Source organism: Alnus glutinosa, chromosome 2 (genome assembly GCF_958979055.1).
Source record: "Alnus glutinosa chromosome 2, dhAlnGlut1.1, whole genome shotgun sequence".
In the NCBI taxonomy this organism is placed as follows: Eukaryota; Viridiplantae; Streptophyta; class Magnoliopsida; order Fagales; family Betulaceae; genus Alnus; species Alnus glutinosa.
The window spans coordinates 35,055,019-35,080,303 of NC_084887.1; the positions used below are offsets into that span (position 1 = coordinate 35,055,019).

Below are 25,285 nucleotides of genomic sequence, written 5' to 3' on the forward strand. Positions count from 1 at the left end.
CCGTGCTGGGTGTTTCTCTTATTTTGGAAAAGGGGACGATGATCCCAGAGAAAGTGTGCGAGGAAGTAAGTGATAAAAAAATATATATATATTTGTTGTGTTTTCTGCAGGCCCGTGATTGGGATCAAATTGGATCCAGAGAGCGAGATAATGACAAGTACAGTAATCCTTTGAGAAATCCAAATAGGTTAAAGAAGTATTGTTTTATAGTATGTTTGGGTGATAATTGTTTTTTAAATATTTTTTAGTATTTAAATTTTATTTAGATTTTTTTTTCTCAAGTTTTTTAAACCATTCAAAATATAATTTCAAATAATAAATTCTCTTAGCATTCATAATTTTAATTATTTTTCAAGAAAATCACACACCCAAACAAACCTTAATAATTTTTTTTGATAAATGCGTCAGTTTTTGGAAATTTAAAAAAACCCTAGCATAACTCTCAACTAATCTCGTTGACAATTCCTTAAAGTGCCCAAAATGATATATTATTAATTTATTAGACATGGTCTTTGCAATATAGCTGTATCCGGAAAAAAAAAAATTAATTTTTTTTAAAAACAAAAAAAAATTATTGTTTTTCGCCATAGATCTTAATAGTCTAATCCAAATTCTAAATTAGGTGTCCGTTTGATTTAATAGTTTTTTTAAAATTTAAAAATAATCATTTTAAATTCAATTAATAAAAATGTAATTAATTGTTTGGTAAATTGTGGTTTGGCCTTCTTGCCTATATTTCAAAATGTGGGGTTTTTTTTTTTTTTTTTTAAATGCACTTTTAAAGGGACATTTTTTTTTGTGATTTTGTTTAAAATCTCTTTGATTTCCGAAATTGCAGGATCAAGCAAATCCTAAGTCTCCTAGAATTTCTGATGAAAGGGAAAGCAGAGGGCTAACCTTCATTGGATTAAGACTTCTCAAAACAAAAACTCAAGGAAAGTTGGAGGGGAGGAGGGGGCGAGTGGGGTTCAGGTTCACAAACGATAGGTTAGTTCTACCTAATTTTTTACTTAAGATATCATTTTTTCGAACCATAAGTATACATCAATATACATACTGATAGATTAGGGAATATACCTGAATCTGCTCAGCATTAAAAAATTAAAAAAAAAAAAAAGAATAAAAAGAAGGAGGAGGGTGCGTTTGGGATTGCGATTTTCGTAAACAATAAGTGCGGTTTTAAATTAAATCGCAGAATATAAATCGTTTGGGAACTACGTTTTTAAAAATTGTGATTTGAAAACGCAAAAAATCTGCTTTTTCAAATCGCAGATAAGATAATGTTTTTTTGAAAATGTGGAATTTTAAAGGCTAATTTGTGATTTTAAAGGTAAAACTGTCATTTTGCTAAATACATAACTGCGTTTTTAAAAATTACTTTTTTCAAATCGCACATTTTAAAATCATTATTTTAAATCGCAAACCTAAACGGACCCGAAGAAATAGAGGGGATAAACTCTCTTATATGAAAGTGAATCGACATTTGAGAATTAAGATCAATTTTTAGGGTCACGTTGGGAGATAAAATAAAAAATAAAAGGCTTTATTGCACGCCTTGTTAATCTCCAACTTTATAGATCGTTAAGATATTATTTAAATGATTAAATTTATTTTTTTTTAATCAGTTTAAGCTTTTAAAACAGTTAGTAATTTAAAGATGCGTCAAAGTAGAGGTTTTAAATTCAAATCTTGTATTCATAATTCATCTCTTATTTTTAATTAAATATTTTATTTTCTGAGTCTCACAAATTGAAGGAAAGTATATAATATTAATTAAATTTAGATTATTGTATCATATTAAATTTTTAGGATAATTGTTAGGTGTGTTTGACATTACAATTTTATAGGTGATTTTAAACAAAACCGCAGAAATTGAATCATTTGGGATTACGTTTTTAAAAAATTGAAGACTTAAAAATGCAAAAAATCTACTTTTTTAAATCGCAAGTAAGAGGTTTTTTTTTTTTTTTTTTTTTTTTTGTTTCAAATGCGCAATTTTAAAAATTAAATTGGGATTTTCAATGACAAACCATGATTTTGTCAGACGCTTAACTACGTTTTTAAGAATCATGTTTTCAAATTACACATTTTTTAAATCACTATTTTAAAATCACAAACCCAAATAAACAGATATTTAATTTAATAATACTAAACCAAAATGACTCCCAATCATGGGATAAGCAATGGAGGACATTATGCCAAAGCAGTTAACCAAGTCAAATTGCCACTTGGATTTTGGGTACGTATAATGAAGTGATAGTTTTAGTGTTAATATCAGAGATGAAACACGACGTGGGCTCATTGTCTAGCTGTCAAGAGTATTCTTACACTTATGCCTTTGATCTTTCTACCGTTGCAAGGTTGTCCCCTTTTGCGGCTAACTAACCTTTTAGTCTTAACAGATAACGGCCTCACCGCTAGATGCGTTCCATACTTCCATCCAATCACCATGTCTCTGTGTGTCTATATATATATATATATATATATATGGAAATGCTTGCCTTACAACCTCTACTCTCAACTTTCACACAATCCCCACTCACATGTGTGTGGAACCCACGTGCATGGGATCCACACACATGTGAGTGTAAGTTGTGTGGGAGTTGGGTGAGGGTTGTGAGTGTATCATCTCCCATATATAAATATATACTCAGAAATGAATCCATATGCATTGCATTTGCATAATTGCATGTTAAGATGCAATAATTTAGGTTGTGATGTTGAAACTTGAAATAAAAAAAAAATTAATAATAATCATAATTAATCACGACTTCAGCCTGCAGTGATATCTTCATATATATATATATATATATATATATATATATATATATATATATATATATATATATATATATGAGAATAATTAAGCGGGTCAAACAAAAACGAGATAAGCATTAGCATATGCCCGATAATGTTGTTAATTGTACAATAATTTTTATTAATTGACATAATAGTCTTCGAGGTATTTATCCCACGCCACTTTATAAAAAAAAAATTATAGTATTTCAAATATTAATTGTTTGGCTCCGTACATATTCGTAGGCAAAGAATTATTGAATATCCTTGTTTAAGGCATTTTATTAACCAGTCAAAGTTTGGCAATTCTTGCCTTCAAAGCATTTGACTCAGACATAAATAGATGATGTTTCATGTATTGGATCACATAAATAGATGTCAAGTGCATGAAACTGGCTCATTGCGTGCAAATTCCACTGCAATTTGTGCATTTGATGTTTCATGTATTGGATCACATAAAACATTTCTGACAAGGATTGCTATTGCCGGCAAAAAATTATGCAGATGCATTTTATTCATCTCTTTGTGGATTGAAATTTTATAGAGTGGATGTTAAGCATGTTAATTCTTTTTGTTGTATTCTAATTCGAACCATTAAACATAATAGGGTTCCCAATTCTCATATTGACTTTTAAGAGTGCACATATCTTTGTTCTTATTTTTTTAAAAAAAATAAATAAATGTAAAATTAATCCATGTGGTTGAACCGATTTGCAATTACTTCCTATTATATAAAAATTAGTTGACAACTCCCTCTAATAAGCCTCAAAAAAGAAAAAGTAGGCACATGCACCCAACTTCCATCCTTTTTTTTTTTTTTTTAATGAAAACTGTCAAATGTCACATCATATCATAACTCGTTTCACTCATGTAAATATATAGGAAAATGTTAAAATTACAACCCCCACCCCAATGTGCATTGGGGTTGTGCAATAGTTGAATAAAGATTATATGTGTATCAAAGCCCAAATATATATGTACTCAAGATAATTGATTTTGCATTTATCCCTACTTTTTTTACGCGCCTATAGTCTAGTTTTAGAGTGCCTATAGTCTAGTTTTAGAGTACCCTAGTTGATTGATCACATATATAGCACTGTTAGATCGCTGGGAGTGTTACCATATTTAAGAGCGTAAATAAATGCACCTTGACGTTCAGATTACACACAAGTTTATGGATATAATAACCGGAGGGTTTTCTGGCCAAAACCCTGCAATGAGAAAATTTGAAGTGAAGTTTAATTGGAATGGGGCAGCAACATATTTTTTCACATTTCCAGATAATCCCAATATCCTGACTGACCTACCCCTTTCTTACACTATCCTACTAAATTCTAATAGCCATCAAGAATTCGTTAAGAAAGCTTTGGAGGCTTGAACACAAAACATCATGGCTAGAAGGCTCAAGGGAATGTCCAGTCTGAGACTCAACTCACGATTGATGATATGAAATCAGTTGATGTAATTTATTTCAACTCTACATATGTTAGCATGTAGTTCCTAATTTTGTGAAAAGATTTCTACTGGATCAAACTATTCTACAACATGCCTTTCTCACTGTTCTCAAGGCCTTTCTCGTTGGCACTACACATTTCCAGAGAATTAGTTTAAACTCAAGAACTGAAACAGGCTATATGCCACGTCTGGCGTGCGATTGAACCCTGCCTGAGAAAAATGGAAATTAAAACACTAGTAACATGAATGTTTAATAATGGTACCACTGAAGAATACATCACTACACTAGAACAAGCTCTCAGGACAAAACCTAATATAGGTAAGTTAAAAGGTATTTGGACCCTTGTTTCCCTTATCATTGATCAGTAAAGAAAAGGTAGCATACAATCACCCCACTTGGCCACAGGGTAACTTACAACAAAAGGTCGGCTTTCCAGTCACGAAAATAAGATTGATAAACCGGTCAGGTTTCTTTCTTTTTTTTCCTGTGCAAATCAGTCAGGTTTCGAGCCATGTCAAGGTTCCTACTATCAAATATTTGCTCGGGAGTTCTCCTGCAGCTGGTGCAAGGTATGTAATTTTCTTCCTGTAATGTATATGTAGAGTTAGGACCATACCAAAGTATCATTCCCACAACAATGCTTCTAAACTAGTTATGAAAACTGAAAGTCAAACCTTTGAATGTCAATGTCCGTGATATAAATAAAGCCAGCAACATTACTGCATAAAAAAATGAAGTCAGCAGTGAGAGACAGAGAGACAGAGAGATTATTTTGAATTATAAGATGATTAGGTGCCCAGATCAGACACGAAATGATGCATTACCGCACATTTAGGCAGGTTCTTCCATATGGGAATTCAAATATAAACCAATATCCCAGAAGATAGCGAGGATTACTTTCTTAAATTCATTATCAATAGGGAGAATCCTTGGAATGGTAGGTCTTAGGGCTAGCACTCCACTACGTATGTAGAATGTTTGGGGCATCACCGGGTTGAATTCCAAAACATCGTGTAACAGCCATATTAAATCTCACTGATGCTTCTTTTCATTATATCCTAATTTAAGTGGGCTCCTCAGAGTTTTTTCAGGTATTTGACAATCCACAGTACAAAATTACCTTGAAATGATTTCATCAGGCTCTTTGGCAAATGAGATAGCGAGAACAACATGGAGCAAATCCCGGTTGATACTGACAGGAACTAATCTGGTCGGATCTGCAGCAGGCTCTGCCCCAATTGGCAATGCTGAGCGCGGGGCTTGCGGTCCGCCCCCAATTCGATAGACAAACAAATCACTAAAATTTGCAATATTAGAATGTGGGGACAGATCATTCGCAAGGCCATAAAAATATTCCTGATAGTAAAACAGACTAACTTGTCATTAAGAGGAAACATTAATACGAAATGTTAAAAGGCAACATATTATTGTAACTAGGCACTGCTCACGTACTTTAAATGATAAGATTTTTTCTAGAATAGAAAGACAGAAAATGAATAACTTCACTAAACAGAGGAGAAAGGGATGCCAACAACCAAGTTTAATTTGAACATAAAATAAGAATGAGTATCAACATTAAAATCTAGTATTAAGCAACAAAAACGTCACCATAGGTGACAATTATAGTTTTTATAAGATTAGAGAAGTAATTTAGCCCCACAAGGTTTATGAGATGGCAATAACCTGGAAACTTGCTGTCCCAACCCCAATAGGGCAGGTCTGTGATTGGTTCCAATAAGGAGTTAGGTACACAAACCAGGCCTGATAAGGCAATAAAATAAGTTACCCTTTATCTTCAACATATTTTTGGAAAATAGAGTAATTTTCAAGTAATTACTCTATTTAGGTTTCCAAGTAATTACAAACAATCTCTGTTCCTCAAACTTACTATTCCTTAGCAAGAAAACAATAATCAATAAGTTCTTTTTTTAAAGTTAATACGACCATTGCTTCTTCTATTTATCATTTTCCCTACCTTGATTTTTTTTTTTTCCTTTTGTTCATGGAACATAAATTTCTTACTCATATTTCTTCCCCCTAAAATCTGTTGACTAGAGCGAGGATGTCCTTCGAGGATTTGTTGTCACTAAAAATAATGAAATAGATCAAGACAAATCAATTCAGTTCCATTAAGTTCTAATTATATACAGACCTTTAATCACTATAAAAGGGTAAGAAGATATATAATAGAAGTCAGTTTAATACTAAGAGACCATAAAAGTAGCAGCTTACCCTTATCCTATAGCTCCTGGCCTTCTGACGAACTTTGTTATTCCTGGATACAACACCACCTGACTTTTGAAGTTTCACAACATCTACATTAGGCTTGTTCTTCAGGACATCTCTGAGCATGCTCCAAAGTTTTTCCTGCATGGGTCTCGAAAGGAATGACTAAGTGCACTATAAACAAAAGAAACTCCATTTTCTTATTTTAAGAAATAATTCTGGAGCAAAGATAAGAACTCAGGGTCTAAGCTCACCAGAATGAGTCTAGAAAGAGAAAAAAAAATATTTTTTATTTATTTATTTTTTTTAAAAAAAAAAGCAAATTTCATACACAAGGACTCCAGAAATCAATCCATGTGTCAAACTACGTGATGCTTGCCTAGAAAAAGATTCCACGGTTGAGAAGTATTGGCATAAAGAGCATACAAGAAGAGCATATCATCCAACAATCACATGGGAATGGTTTGTGAACTATAATCTTTGCCCAATGACATTGATCTACTTTGGGCATGTTTGGTATGCGAAATAGACTACTTGGAATGGAATGGCTATTCCTATGAAATATCCATTTCTTTGTTTAGTTGCATATTATGCCTGGTAATAGCCATTCCCATGGGAATGACTATTCCTTAAATTGAAGAATAGCTATTCCTCTAAAAAATTAGAAATATAGCTATTCCTTGAGGAACAAAATGGGTTTTCCATGAAAAAATAATTTCTGCAACCTAAATTTTTCTTCTTTGTATATATATATATATATATATATATAAAATTCGAAACATTACATGGGTGTTTGTCCACCCTAAAAGAACACCGGGGGTGGTCGCACCACCCCCGATGCCATTAGGGGTGGCCGCGACCACCCCCAATAGCACCAAGAGTGGCCGCAGCCACCCCCGATGTTCTGCCTACGAGTGGCTCCGAGGGTGGTGTGACCACCCCTGGGGTTCTTCCTAGGTGGCCGACCATCCCTTGAGGTGATCGGCCCCCCATATAATGTTTTGATTTATATATATATATATATATATATATATATATATATATATATATATAATAAAGTTTGGGTATTTTAGGAATTTTGATTCAATTCCGTGAGAAAATCATGTGTTGTCATCAAACAAAAGAATATAAATGGTCATTCTCTTCCAACCCCTTTATTCCTTGTAATAGCCATTCCTATTCCTAAAGGAATGACCATTCCATGTACCAAACGCGCCCTTAGTGTTTAAAATTTGTCTTGCATTATGTCTAGTTCAAGACATATTCAAAAATTTCAGGAACTTGCTGTATATTTGTCAGTAGTTTGAGCATTGCTCTACGTGCCTATGGCTTTTTTTGTTCTTCTTTTTTTTCTTTTTTTTTTTCTTTTTTAATTTTATAGCATTGCTCTTTGTGCATGTATAACAGGATTTTTCAATATCTTTTAAATATTCCAAATTCAGCACAAAATCCAGAGACTTTGAAACAAAACTGAAAGTGGATGAAAAATATCCAAACTATCATTTTACAGAAGAACATTTGAAGATAGAGGTCACATTTACTAAAAATGAAAAAAAATAAAAAAGTTCATGGATTAATTTTGTTGTCGGGATATTTTATACAAGTCATCATGTCCCAATATCTTAGACGAGTCATCAACTATCACACCAATCATAAATTTGCTAGTTCACACATAGACAAAGTATAGAAAACAAAGGAATATGTTAGCAAGGTGGTACTTGGACCTTTAATGCAAACAAAAACTCAAAATATAGACATCTACCTGACCCAAGACCAAGACAACATTGGCATTGAATGTATCAATTGCATGTAGAAGCAACTGCAACAAGATACAAAACATGGGAGATAATTAAACAACAGTTCCAATATTAGTATATTAACACAAGCATTCGAAAATTGAAGTGCTATATACTCATTACTACAGATGCTTTAAAACTCAATTACCTCATACCCTACTCCTTCTATCCACCCCATCGTATTGATCACCATGCCTGCAGCTCGAGATTCAGCATTTCCAGCAAACTGTCTCTCCAGCATTCTAGCAAGCTCCTTCACGAGCACTTTATACAAATCTACATTATTACTGCAAAGAAACTAAATTTTTATAAATCTCATAAAATTGTTGATGTTTCTTATCATGTGGAAATCAATTGATGAATGAATCAATAGGTCAATACATAACTATTGTTTTTTTTTTTTTTTTTTTTTTTTAATTTTATTTTATTTTTATGAATAATAAGTCAATACATAACTATGAAACTGACAGAAAATGCAAAAATTAATTACCTAGGAGTTGCATGCCCAAAGAAGTACACGAGGGGCATATCAAGAGGAATTCCTTCCACTGGATCAATGGGCATTTCAATTGGGGTGGCTGCAATGCATCCAGGAATTGTTATAGATCCTTGGCCGATGTCCAAGTCCACAAATGTAGGTTTCCAACCCTGTTTAGCTGCCCAACTAAGAAGCATCCTTGACAGAGTACTCTTGCCAGAATCTGTAGGTCCCACAACAATCACCCTAGGTCCCTGGACCACTCAAAAGTAGTATATTGACACACTAATAGATCCCATGTCTGAAAGTAAGTTAGGAAAGTTAATGTTGATGAGGTAGTTGATTGAAATTTGAGTGAAATGTATTAGAAAAGGAGAAACAATTCTTACCAACTGAACTAGTAACAGAGGGTAAAAGAATCCCCTCACATTTTCTTTTCAAGGATAATGAGTTATCTTTTTTATGTGTCCTTTTCCTGGTTCTTCATTCTTGCTTTCTTTTTTTATTCTGTCTCCTTAAACTACATTTGATAAATAAAGAATATTCTGGAAATTCCTTGTGTCGACTATGACAATAAAGTATATGTAGTATGAGCATAATTTCATAAAGTATGCAGGAATGACAATGAAAAAATACCTGAGAAGAATCAGAGTCATTAGATGATGATGCTTTTGCACGGTTTCTTCGTCCTTCCAGTATGGCATGAACATTTACATAACCAACCATGGGCGTCTAAAAATCAAGGATAGCAACACTATCATCAGTTGTTTAAAAAAACTTTTCCAAACTAATTTTTATTTGCCAGGGCAATAGCATAAACCAAATTACAAACACAAAACAAAGGAATAAACTAAAAACAAGCAGAGCAAAAGCACATACCTCGTCAGCGGTATAATCAAGTTCTGTAGTACCATCCACTTCAATTGTGGCCCCATACCAAGTAAAAACCTGACACATGAAAATTGAGTTTCCGTCAACAAAAAGCAAATTAACATACAGATAAAGGATTCATTCACTTTATCAAGGTCCTTCTGGAAACCAGCAACAACTCTATGACCTAGCTCCACCAGGCATTTCATTATATTCAAGGGAACCATATTCACTACAATTGACCTGACGGCCTTCCAGCCATCCCGTACCTCTTCCACTTTGAAAGGGAAAAAATTTCAACTGGGGAAGGACTATTCCCGTCACAACTAGCAGAAATGTTTTCAAAAGCCGAGAAATAGCAGAATATACGAGATCATAAGCACGATTAGCATCAAAAGCAGCATACATTATAAAGCAGTTTCGATCAATCATTGAACCTTATCGAATGCATTCTCAAAGCCAATTTAAAGCCTAAGCATACATACACATTAAAGACACCATTTACGAACCTAATTTTCAAGTTCTAAGCAGTCTTCGCGTACAAACATCGATAACAAAACCCTAAATTATCAGCTATTGGCAAACACTCCAGGTTCTGAAGAGAGTGAAAATGGCGTGAAATTAATTGAAGCTTACGGCGAATTTGAGCCTGGGAGGGAAGTTGAGCCAGATTTCAGGAGGGAGCTCGGCACCGAAGATCTCGGCCGTGCCGCTGAGGAGGCGGAGGCGGAGAGGCGTGTCGTTAGGGACTTCCACCCTCAGCTCCATCTCTTTGTCCAATTTTACCTGCCTGACCGTCGACACCGATGCCGAACCGCCCGTCAGTGGCGCACCCATGGCTGTGCCACTGTAAGCCATATCTTCTTCTTCTTTTGCTACTGTGTTCTCAACCTTCTTTTTTTAAGCATAAGCTGCATAAGCGCCAAAATCAGTGGAGGTTTTTCCGGCTTTACGTAGAGGCTTGAGGAAGTGGAAGGCGCTCTGAAGAGTGAAGTAGTGTGATCAGCACGGGTTTTATTCACCGACAAAGATTGGTACTGGAATCGCGTGATGGCTACGCGGTTCTGAGGGTGTAGGGTTTAGAGCATTCCCACCGGCAGCTTTTCCACCATTTTCCTAGAATTAAGAATCAAAAACTACGTTTTAATTTTCTATAAAAAAAAAAAAAAAAAAAAAGAAAAAAAAAAGGGGGAAATGCTGGTGTTCCCACCAGCTTCCCACCAATCCTAAGTGATTGGTTTTTTTTTTTTGTTTAATAAATTCATTTTCAGATTTTTGCACTTAGGGGTGGTGGGATAGGGTGGATTGCCGGTGGAAACACTAGCATTTCCCTAAAAAAAAAACATCATATATCAGCTTTCCTTCATTTTTTTCTATATCGTTACAATATTGTTTCTTTTACTTTTACTTTAATCAAAAGTATGAAAGAGAAAATAAAATAAGAGAGAAAAAATATATTTTGTAAATAAACAATTAAATAGGAAGCAAATAATATTTCTTATTCTCAGGAAAACAAAAATTTTAGAAAAGCTGCTGTGGAGAGGTTTTTATAACTTTCTTGAAATTTTTTCTAAAACTTAAGGAACATACCCCTATTAGGAAAGCTGTTGTGAATGCTTAGGAGTGTAAAAGCGGTGCGGTTATTAATCGGAAATAATTAATAATCGCTAATAATCGGTAATAAGTAATAACTGTTAATTAGAGAAATTAAAATACTGAAAAATTGAAAATAATTATAATCAGATACTCAGTTGCGGTTACCAGTTATTGCAGTTTAAAAAATCGATTAATAACCGAATAACCGCAAGTAGTTTTTATTATTATTATTATTATTATATATCCCTAATTTTCGTCTCTATCCAAAAAAAAGAAAAAAAAAAAATCGTCTCTTCAATCAGCATGCCGTCTCCTCTTGTTCTCCGATGATCCGATCTCCACTTCTCTTCTTCTTTCCTTCATCTTTCTTCTTCTCTTCTTCTTTACTGAATCTCTGATCCACACCGAGGATCAGATTTTTGCAAAGAAAGTATTTTCAGATTTCGATTACTTTAACATTGTCTCTTTGTGTTTTTCTTTGGCAGCACAGCTACGTTCCAGTCTTCCAGTGGACAACTAACCTAATTTCCTGGTAATATCTATATCTAAATTCTTTATAGTTGTCTAGTTGGGAGAAAAATACAGGGGTGTTATAATGTATTTAATTTCAGTCTCAATATGTATGAATTTTTACGTTAATCTGGGATCAAACTGTTAATGAATATTGGTTGGGACGGTCTGGACGGAGAAACAGAACACACATAGTGACACGGGTAGTATGAATTTAATCCTTGCCGTTGGTGTTGTGTGAATTTTCTTGGATGGATTTTGAATGGGTGGATACACAGGAGGATAGCATGTTGAGATTTTGAGGGTTCGGTTTCTTTGCAAAATAAATCCCCAGCTTCTTTCCAAAAACAGAAATACAAAATACATCCCCCCAAAATTTTGAAATGAATTATGCGTGTCAACTCGTTATTGGTCCCGTGATGCAAGAAAGACGAAAAAGTAAAAAAAAAAAAAAAAAAAAAAAAAAAAAAGTGCATCTGCATGTGCATGGCACGTGCTATCACCCACTTCTCTGCTATTCTCTTAAATTTGTTCTTTTTCTTTTTATTTTTCTCGCTTCGTTACTTTGTCTTTCTGTCAGTTTTAACTGCGACTTTACGCGGACGAACCCAACCCATCACCGGAACCCCGCCGGAGCTCAGATCTTTTTCTCCGGAAGAACCCGCCGAAATCCCACTGGTATGGTTGCATATCTCTCTCTGTGTATACACTTATATGTATGCGTCTTCGTATGTATATGTATGTATTTGGATGTGTATTTTAATTTTGTTGCTTATGTTTGCGTTTGGATTCAAAGATCTATGTGAGTTTTCCTCCAATTACATGAATCAGAGACTCAATTTGTTTTGCGGAGCTCTTCATTTCATGCTTGGATTTAGTGTATGGATTTATTCTATTAGATTTGGAGATTAATGGATAGGGCCAAATAATTTGGCTCGGAAATGAACGTATTTTTGGATTTGATTGCTTAGTTTTTCAATTCATTAGCGCGGGCGTGCTTGGACTCTAATTTGGATACCGTAATTGTAATTGTCGACAAAACCAATTGCTTAGTGCTGGAAAAGAAGTTATGGAAAATTATGTAAGGGTAACTTTTTGGGAATTTTTTTTCTTTTTTCTTTTTAAAAAAAAATATATATATATATATTGGGTGGTGTCAAGGAGCTTGAATTTTTACTGGAATATGAAGAGCTCTGGAATTGTTTTAGGGTTATAGAGATAAATGCATATTAGGGCAGGAAATGGTTCATGAAGAAGGAGAATGTGCAAAGTTAGAATTCTGTGTGTGAAATAAAAGATTTATCTGGTTTTGAGGAAAGAGTTAGGGTTGGTTGGATGAGATTTCAAGAACTAGGATTGTGGGAGGTAAGGTTTTGTCGGGGAGTAATTTTGTTTATTGGAGAGGATTAAATTCTTGGTGCCGTTGCTAGTGCAGTGGTAAGATTGAGGAGTAAGTATTTTAATTAAATCAGAACTAAACAGGATTTAAGACATTGTGGTTTTCAGATGAGAATGCATGGCATTGTCCTTTTGGCTTCCTTTCCAGACTGCATAACCCTTGAGACACAAAGCAGTCTTTCATTTGGAATTCTTTTTTTTTGGGGGGGGTGCAAATTGCACTGTTATCTTTCTCAATTCAGTTACAAAGAAATTGCATATGAAAAAAAATTAACAGAGGGAACCACAAGGGGGGACATAAGTGTCACCAAAGGCATATTGAAATAAATAAGGAGAGCTTCATATGTCCTATGACATTGTTGTGTGAGGATGGTAATGAGGAACTCTGGTTGGTTAGTCACTTTGTGGAGCTGAATAGTGCAAAATATCATATAGGGATCATTAATTTTTTTTCATATGTTAATTTTTATAATACTAAAGAATGGATATCCTCTCTGTTCTGAGTTTGGAGTGACGCCCTAGCTCATATGCTATGAGCAATTGGATTTTTTATAAGCCTAAGGCCTTTTTTGTTTTGTGGAATGAGCATTCCATTGGAAATGATAATAGTTATTACTGAGAATAAAAGAGAGTGGAATGGAATAACTATTCCTACTCCTTAGTTAAGTTTGCTTTTTTTTATTAAAAAAAAAATAATAAAATAAAAAAAAATTGAGAGAAAATAGAAAATAATGAGTTGTTTTTTTTCTTCTGGAATTTCTTTAGGAATAGCTATTCCTCTTATTTTTTAGTGGAATAGATATTCCTATTTGTAAGGGAATAGTTATTCATTGGAATAACTATTTCAAGGAATAGACCCCTATTAAATAAAGTAATGACCATTCCCATGGAATAGTCATTTTATTCCAAGGGTCTATCGTGAACCAAACAAGGCCGTGTTAATCACTCATTGGTTTGTAGCTAGTGAAGTTATAAGGGATGCAAAACAAATTAAAGTTGCTGAAACTGATCAATTATGAAGAGTTCATATAGGGATAAATAGTTTATGGTGTTTCTTCTGTGCTGGAAAGCCAGTGCATGGATTGGTTGACCAGCAAAAGGTGAAGCAATGGGAGACATTGAGATTTCAATTAGGCAATTTGCTTCTAGTCATTCAATCCATATTTGTCTCTATTATGTTTTGAATATATTTTTTCATCTTTTTAAATTATAACTAAATGAGTTATTTTCCATCCTGATTTATTAGAAAATGAACTTTAATGAGCATAATTGTTTTATTCCCTGCTATTTTTGAGTTACAATTAAACATGCTTGAACTAAGATCTCCATGTTTCACATGCATCACATGCAGCTTTAATGATTTACATAGCCTTTTGGTGTAAAATTTTGTGAGAGAGCTACAAACCAGGTGTTATATTTTGCCTTGACATAATGGGAGCCTTATACTCAAAAGAAAAATATTAATGTTGTAGGTTTATTTTTGATTTTTTTTAACAATTTATGAACATAGATCAACACAGCTTTATTGTTCCCTTTGTCTATATCTTTCTTGTCATAGATTTTTATTTAAAAATTAAAAAGTGGAATAGCTCTCTAGTTGCGACACCTGGGTTAAGTAGCTTTTAGTTTTCATGCTTCATTTTTTATCTGACACCGTACAGACTATCAATTGGAGTACACAAATTTTGTGTAAAAGTTCGCAATGTGGCCTCTTTAGATGACTCAAATAAGAGATCTTATGGCCAACAGAGCTTCTTCTTGAGCTATCCTTTTGGATGCAATAGTAAACTCTTTTCTTCTTTTGGCCAATTACAGAAATGTACAACAATGTAGGATCCCAGCCTGGGGTGACAATACCGCCAATAAATTCTCAGCCTAATCCATTTGGAAATGCATTTTATGGAGCTGGTTCAGGGCTTATCCGAGGTGGATTGGGTGCATATGGAGAAAAAATCTTAGGATCGAGCTCTGAATACGTGCAAAGCAATGTAAGTAGCATATAAGTTTACGATATAAGATACCATTCTGTTTAAGCTTGAAAGAAAATAATATTCGTGATAACTTGGACGTTGTCATGTTGATACTAACAAATGTGTACTCCAAGTTATATTTTTTTATATGGCAGGATCTTAATTGATTTTGGGAGCTGCAGAATTAGCAAAATTTAAAGTTTATTTTCAAAACTGTTCATTCAAGGGTAGCGTGATGCTCCATCTTGGATTAGTTAATTGTCCAAGAAATATGGTTTCAAATTTAAGGGGATTTGGGAAGTTAAATGGATAAATGCTTTCAATTTTTAAAACCTTCATCTATTTTGGGACAACCCAAAAAGGAAAGCCCAGTATCTATCTGTAGGACGGAGGGATTATATTCTTTTCCAAATCAAAATATGTGATTGCCTTTCCTCTTAAACAATTGTTGAGAATAACATATACATATCTAAAATGCTACCTACAACTACAGCTATTGCTCAACTAAGCTTTAATCTTATTTAAATTAGTATTGGATTAGTAGATCCTTTAAATTAATCAAGTCCAGCCACTTATATGTTTCAGCCATTCTGTCCCTTCTGAGATCATACACTCAATCACCCCCTTCTTTACTCCTTACTTCAAGCCATGTTATTTTAGGTTTCTATTTACTCTTTTCCACTTCATTTTGAAATTTTGATTTAATATGTGAAAAATATATTTGACTCTTTCATTGTTGATGGACATCTCAAGGTCCTTGTATAAAAGTCATAAAAATCCTAGAGTCAGTCCCTTAAATTTCTGGGTTGTCATGTGCAAAAGCATTTTTTCAGGCGCATTCTTTATCCTGTTTGTTCGTTATATTGATATTTTGTGCACAAATCAAACAGATAAGTCGTTACTTCTCAGATCCCCAATATTATTTCCAAGTGAATGACCACTATGTGAGGAACAAATTGAAGGTTGTTTTGTTTCCGTTCCTTCACAGGGTAAGCACACATTCCCTCTAGTTGACCTATTTTTTCCTTCTATAGTAGTTGCATCTTTTTTGCTTATTTTCCTTGTCTTCAGGGCCATTGGACACGGATAACTGAGCCAGTAGGGGGCAGGCTCTCTTATAAACCCCCAATTTATGACATAAATGCACCAGACCTCTACATTCCATTTATGGCATTTGGTACCTATGTTGTTCTTGCTGGCTTCTCGTTGGGTCTTCAGGGGAAGTAAGTGACTATTTTTCTAATATTTATGTTATTGTAATCATCTTCCTCTTTTATTTCAGATCACATGAAAATGATTTTTTTCCCCTAATTCTGTTTGCGTTAAAGTAAGCAATGCTTGTGTCTAATTGCTATATTTTCACTATTCCATTTTGAAGATTTTGTGGTCGCAATCATAATTCACTGCATACTGTTTGTATGGAGTGGTCAGCATGGAATAAGTTCCTTTCCTCAGAAGCCGATTCTTTTCAGATTGATGATTGAAATCAACACAAATTAAATAGAATTGATTATTGTGTTTGCTTCCAAAATAAATATAGTATTTCCAAAGTGCTAATATTGACAGTTAATGTGGCATTATTTACTCGGGCTATTTGATGGCAGTTCTGGGAGCTCTCTCCCCCCCCTCCCCCCTGGCGCTTTCAGCCTTGACATATGTATAGATTTATCTTCTTTCTGTTAATGAATGACCTATGGGAAGAAAGGGACTCGGAACTGTGAATTGGTGTACCACATGTTTGCCAGGCCCTTTTCCAAACGGGGTATGATGCAGCTTTGGGCCCTTGTCAGCTGGCCAGACCACCTTGTTTTACTGGTTGGACATTATTCTTTCAAGACCTGCATGTTATTGGGGGAAGAATCTTGCCTTTGCAATCAATTATAAGGCTTGGATAGGCTTGATGAAGTTTTTCTCGTTAGAAGTGTTGGTTGATTCCACCTCACAATTAAGGGAACCTTGAATTATCCTTCTGTTCAGTTGCAGAAGCTGCCTGAACTTCCTCTTGGTCCTTTTCGAAAATTCCATATTTTGACTTCAATTTTTGTTATTCAGTTATACTTTTGGTGTTGTCTCCTTCTCTTGATACAATGTTGAAATCAAATCATTTAGTTTTCTTAATATTTGCCATCTCCTTTATTTCCATTTTCTTTTCTCGGCCTGCACATTTTTCTAAAACAATTTCATTTGTTGCCAGGTTTAGCCCAGAAGCTCTGAACTGGTTGTTTATCAAAGGATTGCTTGGGTGGTTTCTGCAAGTCGCACTTCTGAAAGTGACATTGCTTTCATTGGGTAGTGGGGAGGCACCCTTGCTGGACATTGTGGCTTATGCAGGATATACTTTCACAGGAATGTGTGTGGCTGTCCTCGGGAAGATAATATGGGGATACTCGTACTATGCTTTAATGCCTTGGACCTGCTTATGCATGGGTATCTTCTTAGTGAAGACGATGAAGAGAGTCCTATTTGCAGAAGTGAGGAGTTATGATTCGAGCAAGCACCACTATCTCTTGCTCTTTATTGCTTTGGCGCAGTTCCCACTTTTCACATGGCTTGGCAACATTAGTGTTAATTGGCTTATATAACTTGCTTTAGTTAGAAACAGTTTGTGTTCATAGCGGTTCTTAAAATGTTGTAGGCAATTTTCTCGATTTTATATCAACTTCCTGTTCTTTGCTCGCAGAAATATTCAACAATTATGAAAGTTTCTCTTTTTGGCTTGTTTTCTGTTTGTGGTGCTATCGGAAATGTAAGATGTAACATTGGAAGAAGCAGTCAATACATGGAAGTAGGAAGACACCTAACCAGAAATTCATCAATGAATAGAAGATGGGTACATGGTTTTCATATTCATAATGATATTTTATTTTATTTATTGAAAGTTAGAAGTTATATATTTTCCTGATGATTCTGCCGTAGCATTAAGATGTGATGGGTACATGGCTCTCTCATTTGCTGCCATTGGTCTGCCTAGGGCATTTTGAAAATGTCCTTTGCCCTCCGCGGCACAATGGTATGATGGTCGGACGCCTAATGCAATTCATTGACAGACTGCCTATAACCCTCCTCGTGTGAGTAATGAACTTCGGTGGAAAATGTCCTGACAGAAAGTTGTTATCCATGTAGAGGATTCTCCACGATCGCGCCAGTCTTTCTCCATATTCCCTTGATTAGACTGGAGAACTGATTATGTGCGAAGTTAATTTGGGTCAAGTTCTGAATTGTGACCAACTTGGTAGGCAAATGGCCAGGGAACTGGTTGTTTTCTGCATCAAGTACTTGAAGTTGCGTCTCTTCGCCGGAAATTTTGAACGTCTCTATTCCGTTGAAGCGGTTGTTTGAAACGTTCAGGTAAACCAGCCGTGGTAATGAAAGGATGTCGTCGCTAATCAGACCAGAAAACCTGTTGTCACTCACATCTAGCCGTACAAGGTTTTTGAGCTTTTTGACTGATGAAATGTGGCTTGAAAGTTTGTTGTGGTTTAGAGAGAGTGTTGTCAATCTGAAAGGAAGATTTGGGAGATATCCATAGAACTGGTAGGCGCTGAGGTCTAAAGTCTTGAGCTGCCACAGCGCTGTGAGGTTTGGGATTGTGCCTGTGAGCGCGTTGCCTGACAAGCTTCGTAATCCAGAGATATTGACGGGAACAGAGCCATATATCTTGTTTCCAAAAATGTCTAGACATTCAAGATTCTTGAGCAAAGTGATTTCGTTAGGAATGGTGCCTGTGAAATAGTTGTCCGCCAGTGAAAGCATGGTGAGCTTTTTAAGGTTGGCGATGGTTTCGGGGATTATTCTTCGGAACTTGTTCTTGCCTAGGTTGAAGATGGTGAGCTCGGACAAGTTCCCGATCGACGGTGTCAGAAACCCGTCATATTCAACGCCATCGAGATCGATTGCGATTATCCTACTAGAGACGTTGTCTAGAGGATTACTACATAAAATTCCCAAAAACTGCCCGCCTGTAGTTCCGCATGAATCTACCATGAAGTCCCAACCACTGAGTAAAGATGTTGGAGAGATAAGAGATTGACGTGGGATCAATGGCATGCCTCAGGCTGCGAAATGCTTGAATATCAGAGTCTAGGGTCGACGAATGGATAATTGTTGATAGGGGTGTACAAGCGGGATAGTTATTAACCGATCGCCAACAACTGTTAACTGAAAAAATTGAAAAATCCAAAAACAAAAAATAACCACAACCGGATAACTAAATAATCAGGTACCTAATTACAATTATCGTTATTGTATTTTAAAAAACCGATTAATAACAAGGAGTAATCGCAACCGGTTTATATATAATAATAATAAAAAATAATTAAAAAATTAAAAAAAAAAAAACACGAAACTTTTGAAAACCGGTTACTAACTTAATATTAAACTGAAAAAAAACCCGATGGTATCTAACTTAATGATATCTTCTTACTTTCGTTGGTAGAGAAAGTCGTTTTCGTTCTCAACAAAATCATTTGAGCTGGCCATGTTTCCTTATATATGTTTGAGAAATGTTAAGAGGTACTTACAAACTCACAAACTGAAGTTTACAAACTCTCATCAACTGAAGTTTACAAACTCTCATCGCATCTATCTGGCATTTTATTAATTAAAAAACTCATTTATTAAAACTCAAAGGGATCCGGCCGGTTGATTTCAGAAAACAAAAAAAAAGAAAAAAGATCCGACCGGGACTGAGGCGACCAACACAAACACAGGCCCCAGCCGGATCCATGCGCATCCTTTTCATCCAGAACCCGAACCCCCACCACCGACGAGCTTCGACAGAGACGGCATAGAGATCCGGAAACCCACGCTGACGAGACGACGACAGAGACGAGGGAAGAGGATCTGGAGGCTCGGTGGGAAGCCGGAGGAGGCACAGTGCGGCTGAGGAAGAGATCCGAACCCCGACCCACCAAACCACACCGGCGTGGGTGGTTTCCGGCTGGATCTTCTAGTTCATACAACGTCGTCGGTGAATCACGATCTTCAAGTTCGCATGTTGCGTCGTCGCCGGAAACCGTCGGGATCTGGGTCAGGAAACCTTCGTCGCCGGCCGTTTGGGATTGCTGGGACCCAGACCCCAACGGTTTCCCGACCCAGACGTCGACGGTGGTCGGGGTCTGGTCAAGATTGCTGGGACGTGGCCAGTTTTTTAATTTGATCAAAAACCAATCTTACTTCTATGTGTCTAAATTTTTTAAATAATAAAATGCCACGCGGGTTTGTAAGCTTATCTTTGTAAAGGTTTGCAAGTAGCCTACTATTTCTCATATATTTATCTCGCTTTTAAGATGATATTGGCAACATTTATTGAAACTCTTGTGGAGCAGTTCTCTGCCATATCTTACGGCGATTTGGTTTTTGGCCGACAAGTTGCAGTCTATCTACACCGTCAAGTCGAAATCCTACACGACTTGCCGCCTGTTCTTGATCTTCTTCCACCTCTAGAGAAATACCCACTTCGCCGGTTTGTGATGCCGGTGGACTAGGGGAAGAAGAAGCGTTTTGTGGGTGGAAGAATGTTGACAGTTGGCATGTTTCAATCCGTTCGATATAATGAATGGCCAGGATTTAACAATTCTGAAATCTAGAATTTGAAAGATTTTTGAGGTAGGGAGGATTCCAATTTTTTTTTTTCTAGCCCATTGATTATGGAACTTGTGGGCCCAACTGCTTTACTTTCTCTTTTGTGGGCCCCAACTATCGGTCACTACGAAGTTGCCTGTGAAATTCGCGGAAGATGAGTACAGCTGGTCAGAAAGCATCCATCACGCTCATTTGATTGTACATTTTCCAGGAAGCTGCTGATGAATTTCGAGGATGTTGCTCTGAATCCTCTTATATATAGAGAGAAACCAGTTTAATCATAGCCACACCGTCATCAACGGCAACCAGCATCATTTTCTAGCTTCTCTGCTTCTCACGCCATCACTACCATGTCGACAAGCCGTTGTAGCAATCATAGTACAGTTCCCCCTTCTCGCAACGTTGATAGCAAAAATAACAGCCTCGGGTTCATGCCGTGCTTCGCTTTTTTCAACCTTACGATTAGCAGCGTGGGCACGATCTACCGCGCATATACCCACAACGACATACCCATGATAGCTTTCATCTTGTTTGTTTACTTTGCCTATTTCTGGTTGGATCGCTGTTTCACGGAGCTTAATAAGCTGCCTCCAAGTGATACCTCGTCCAAGAAAAAGAACTTGCAATTCACCATTTGGATTTTGTCAACCGCCATCATGTTCGGATTTGCTTGTGAATTTGCGACGTTTCTTAACCTGCCTGCAAGCTTGTCCATCTGTGTCCTTTCAATTGCGACCAGCTTGTGCCTCTTCTACGCCTACTTCATCCATGACAACCAAACAACGACACAACAGAATGAATCCGCCTTCTCTTTCTAACGAAAAAGTGCGTGACAATAAATTTGAAGAAACCTATATATTGCTTATTGGTGGTTTCCTCTCCTCCTCCTCCTCCTCCTCCTCCTCCTCGATCTTCTTCTTCTTCTTCTTCTTCTTTTTTTATTAAAAATATGGGCTAGTAAGTTAGAAGTTATTGCTCTGTCTGTTAATGTTTGTTAGAGTGTGTGTGTGTGTTTTTTTTTATTATTATTTTCTGTTTGAAAATGTGATTAAAGGTGATAATAAGAATAATTTTGAATATTTGTATTTTAAGTAGTTTATTAATATTTTTTATTTGAAAAAGGTAAAACAAAATAAGGAGAAAAAAAGTGTGTTATCAATCAAAGCATGTTATTTTGTGACTAAGTTTGCGCCATATAACTTAAATGGACAAATTAAGTTCAAATTGAGTAAGAGAAAATTCTTCAATATAGCATCACGTTAAATTAGAGCATTTTAGCTACCATTTCCCTCTTTCGCCAAAATTTGAAGAAATTCTTAAAAAAAAAAAAAAAACTCACTAATGCTATGTTTGTTTCGAAGTAAAATGGATTTCGTTATAAAATGGTTTCAGGGAAGTTATTTTTCAAAAAAATGATATTCGCCGAAAGCATTTTTCGATGTTTGGCACGTACGAAAAATCACAAATATTTTTTATTTTTTCATTCAATCATATTAACCTATAAAAATCAATTTTTATTCAAAACATATAAATATTAATGTAAAATAATATAAAAATCACCGATGACGAGATTTTGTCACTGACCGACAGAATTCTAACTACTATAGCTAGAATATGAGATAAAGGCCGAAATTCAGACAGTTTCTTCAAAATTTGGGTTTGTCAAATTCCGGTTAAGTGGCCAGAATCCAGTCGTTCCGCCTAGAGATGTTCTGGCCAAATCCGTTCGGCCATATGGCCGGAATACGACCAATTTGGTCGTCGGAATCTGGGCTGACCGGATTCCGATGACAATGATTAGATGTTGTCAAATTTTAGCACTGGTCATATTTCGATGGTGGTCTATTGCTTGAAAGAAGGTCGACTGCATCGTTTAAAAGGGAGCTTTTGCCATTCATTATTTGAGATATTTGAGACTTTTAATACTCTCTCTCTCTCTAGTCTCTACTGTCTCTTCATTCGTATCCTTCTTCACTTTCGCGCCAGCAGTTCCCTCTCTTTCGACCCCCAGAAAAACTCGAATTATCGCCGTCGCCTAACTTGGAGAAGAAGCCAAGATCCACAACCGAAAACAGCTTGTTTCCGAACGATTTGGCCAATCCCTCATATGATTCGATCGATTTGACCAATCCCCTAAACCTGCTCCGTCAGAGGTGCCATCGTAGTCAACAGCCAAGCCGGAAAGCAATCCCCTATCTGATTCGAAGCATTTGATGGGAGAATCGGAGGGTAAAGATGTTGGTGCTAGTAAGGAGGAGCCTCAATCGCCCAAGAAGGAATCTCCTGGAATTCTGATTTTATTTGCTTTGAATAGGATAAGCTCTGAATCTTCACAAAATTCTTTATCTGGAATTTGAATCTCTTTATTTTTATTTTTATTTTTTGCATTCGAGATGAGATCTTGTTTGGTTACTGTGATTTTGGTTTGTGAGGTTGAATTATGGAGGTGATCGAGATAACAAGATTAAAGATGAAGAGAAGATTAGTTTTTCCCTTCTTAAGATTAAGGGCAGCATCCCAAATCCCAATTGGCTTTATATATATATATATATATATATATATATATATATATATATATATATATATATATATATATATATATATATATATATATATTCCTGTAGGGGGAGGGCGCCAAGAGAAGATTAGTTGATTTGCATTTGTTATCATCTGTTTTCTGTAAATGTATATTTATCTTTTGAATACAACTGTATACGGTTTATATTAAAATACGTGTTCTAAAACAATTATTAATTTATATTAAAAGAGAATCGCATGCTATTTCGTCATTTAATAGATTGAATTATAAGAATTTTTTTCATGAAATTTGGTTCGTTGATTTAAAGCTGCGTTACAGATATGCACTCCAACTTGATATTTCCAGTCAAATTTTTCTCCTGATCAGTTTCATCATCTCTTGAACATCAAATTTTATCGAATTATTTTTTTGCTAAAGTATTGGTTTAGATGAAGAGCAACGGGAAATCAATAGACTGAAATGAAATAGAAAGACAGCAAAAGAAAAGAAGAATATCAAACAAAAAAGGGAGAATACTGATCACATCGGCACCGCCACTGTTAAGTTCACCACTTTTCCCAGCTTGAGAAGCGGTCGGAATTAGGAGTAGTGATTCTAGTGAATGATACAGAAAGAGAGGCCAAAACACCTTCTTCTTTTTTTTATAATAAATAAATAAAATTGGTCAATTTTTTTTTTTGCATCAAACGTGGAAAGATGTTACAAATATTTTTAAGGGAAAATATTTGAGATTTATATTGTAAAACCTATATAAGTTCCATTTTTTTTTTTTAAAGAGAAAATATCATTTGGTCTTAGGTTTTATGTGATTTTAATTTATTATTTAGAGCAGTAAGAGCAATGTCTCAAACATTTTTTCTAATTTATAAAAAATTTAAGAAATCAACCCACTTTTTTTTTACTATTATTTTTTTATTTATATAAAAGAAAATGTTAGATTTACAACACCAATACAACAACTGCACAACAACTCCTCACATGAGGGTGAGTCCTATACACTGGGGCCCACCCTCATGTGAAGGGTTGTTGTAAAGTTGTTGTGATAGTGTTGTACAAGAATCAAATCCCTTATATAAATACATCTCATAATAGATTCCTTTAATCTTTTTTTTATATCATTAAAATATTATTTTTAATTTTTTAATTTTATTCATTTCTGTTTCTCCAAGTTTCCCAAGTGAACCGCAGCTCTCTCGGTCTCTCCTTCTCCAATTCTTCCTCCATCGTTCTAGGTTTATTGAGGAGGACGAGGACGGCATCTCCCCCGATCTGTCCTCCATACTTCATCACCCTTTCTTTCTCCCCCGACTCCTCATCCAGGTGATGGCCCCCATACCCTCCACTGAGCATTTGATCGTGGCCTTCCACTACTGGATCCACCATGCTCCCCCTAGATTCTGTGCGCTTAGAACCTGTTGGAGATGGTGGGCTGGCGGATTTGAAACCTCTGTATCGTTTCCCTTGCAACTTGGTTCAGGCGGTAAATCAGCTTAGTGGAATTGGTTTAGGCCTTTTGGTTCAAAACTTAAATATTTAAGAGAGAGAGAGAAGGTCTATTTGGCCCAAAAATGCCATTAGGAAAGGGACGAGGGATTCATTTTTAGGAGGACGAAGAAGGAAAAGGAGGAGACTGAGGCAGAGTTGAGTGGCGGCAGCAAGACTGGCTCCGATTAGGATCAAAGGGGATTTGATTAAATTCTTGAGGTTGAGGATGCGGGAAGGAGAGAGAGCCAAATAGTGACACTTTTTTTTTTTTCAATTTTTTTTATTTTAACAAAGTGAACCACTTATAGAACTACTAAGGCTCTTTGGTCAGTCTTAACAATTAATCCCTTAGATTATTTTATTTTAATTTCAAATAGGCTCTTTCATTAATTTATTGTCCAATTAATTAACTATATATCATGTGAAATTAATCCATTTAATATCACGTAATAGATTTTTCTTTGATTATCGTTTGGCATATCATATATTTATTTGATAAAAATTAGAATGTTATAGATTAATTTGATAAAAATTCATATAATATATATTTTTTAAAAAAAACAACCAAAAGACGGAAAAGAT

At 35.5% G+C, this 25,285-nt stretch overlaps 3 protein-coding genes across 3 annotated transcripts; 1 reads left to right on the plus strand and 2 right to left on the minus strand.

Annotated features, from left to right (window-relative positions):
• Window positions 1-4,571: 4,571 nt before the first annotated feature.
• On the minus strand, window positions 4,572-10,749 carry LOC133859741 (protein CLP1 homolog). Its single transcript, XM_062295258.1, has 10 exons — window positions 10,259-10,749; window positions 9,632-9,700; window positions 9,389-9,484; window positions 8,765-9,006; window positions 8,423-8,561; window positions 8,241-8,297; window positions 6,485-6,619; window positions 5,373-5,608; window positions 4,927-4,971; window positions 4,572-4,837 (listed from the first exon to the last, which is right to left on the minus strand). Exons 1-10 carry the CDS (start codon window positions 10,478-10,480, stop codon window positions 4,750-4,752), a joined length of 1,329 nt encoding a protein of 442 aa, XP_062151242.1. The 5' UTR covers window positions 10,481-10,749; the 3' UTR covers window positions 4,572-4,749.
• A 1,506-nt stretch (window positions 10,750-12,255) lies between these two features.
• Window positions 12,256-17,813, plus strand: LOC133859742 (uncharacterized). Its single transcript, XM_062295259.1, has 5 exons — window positions 12,256-12,406; window positions 14,942-15,114; window positions 15,987-16,085; window positions 16,168-16,319; window positions 17,291-17,813. Exons 2-5 carry the CDS (start codon window positions 14,944-14,946, stop codon window positions 17,676-17,678), a joined length of 810 nt encoding a protein of 269 aa, XP_062151243.1. The 5' UTR covers window positions 12,256-12,406; window positions 14,942-14,943; the 3' UTR covers window positions 17,679-17,813.
• Window positions 17,814-18,207: 394 nt separating this feature from the next.
• LOC133860577 (MDIS1-interacting receptor like kinase 2-like) lies at window positions 18,208-21,022 on the minus strand. Its single transcript, XM_062296155.1, has 3 exons — window positions 21,018-21,022; window positions 19,802-20,226; window positions 18,208-19,073 (listed from the first exon to the last, which is right to left on the minus strand). Exons 1-3 carry the CDS (start codon window positions 21,020-21,022, stop codon window positions 18,208-18,210), a joined length of 1,296 nt encoding a protein of 431 aa, XP_062152139.1.
• Between the last annotated feature and the right edge of the window lie 4,263 nt (window positions 21,023-25,285).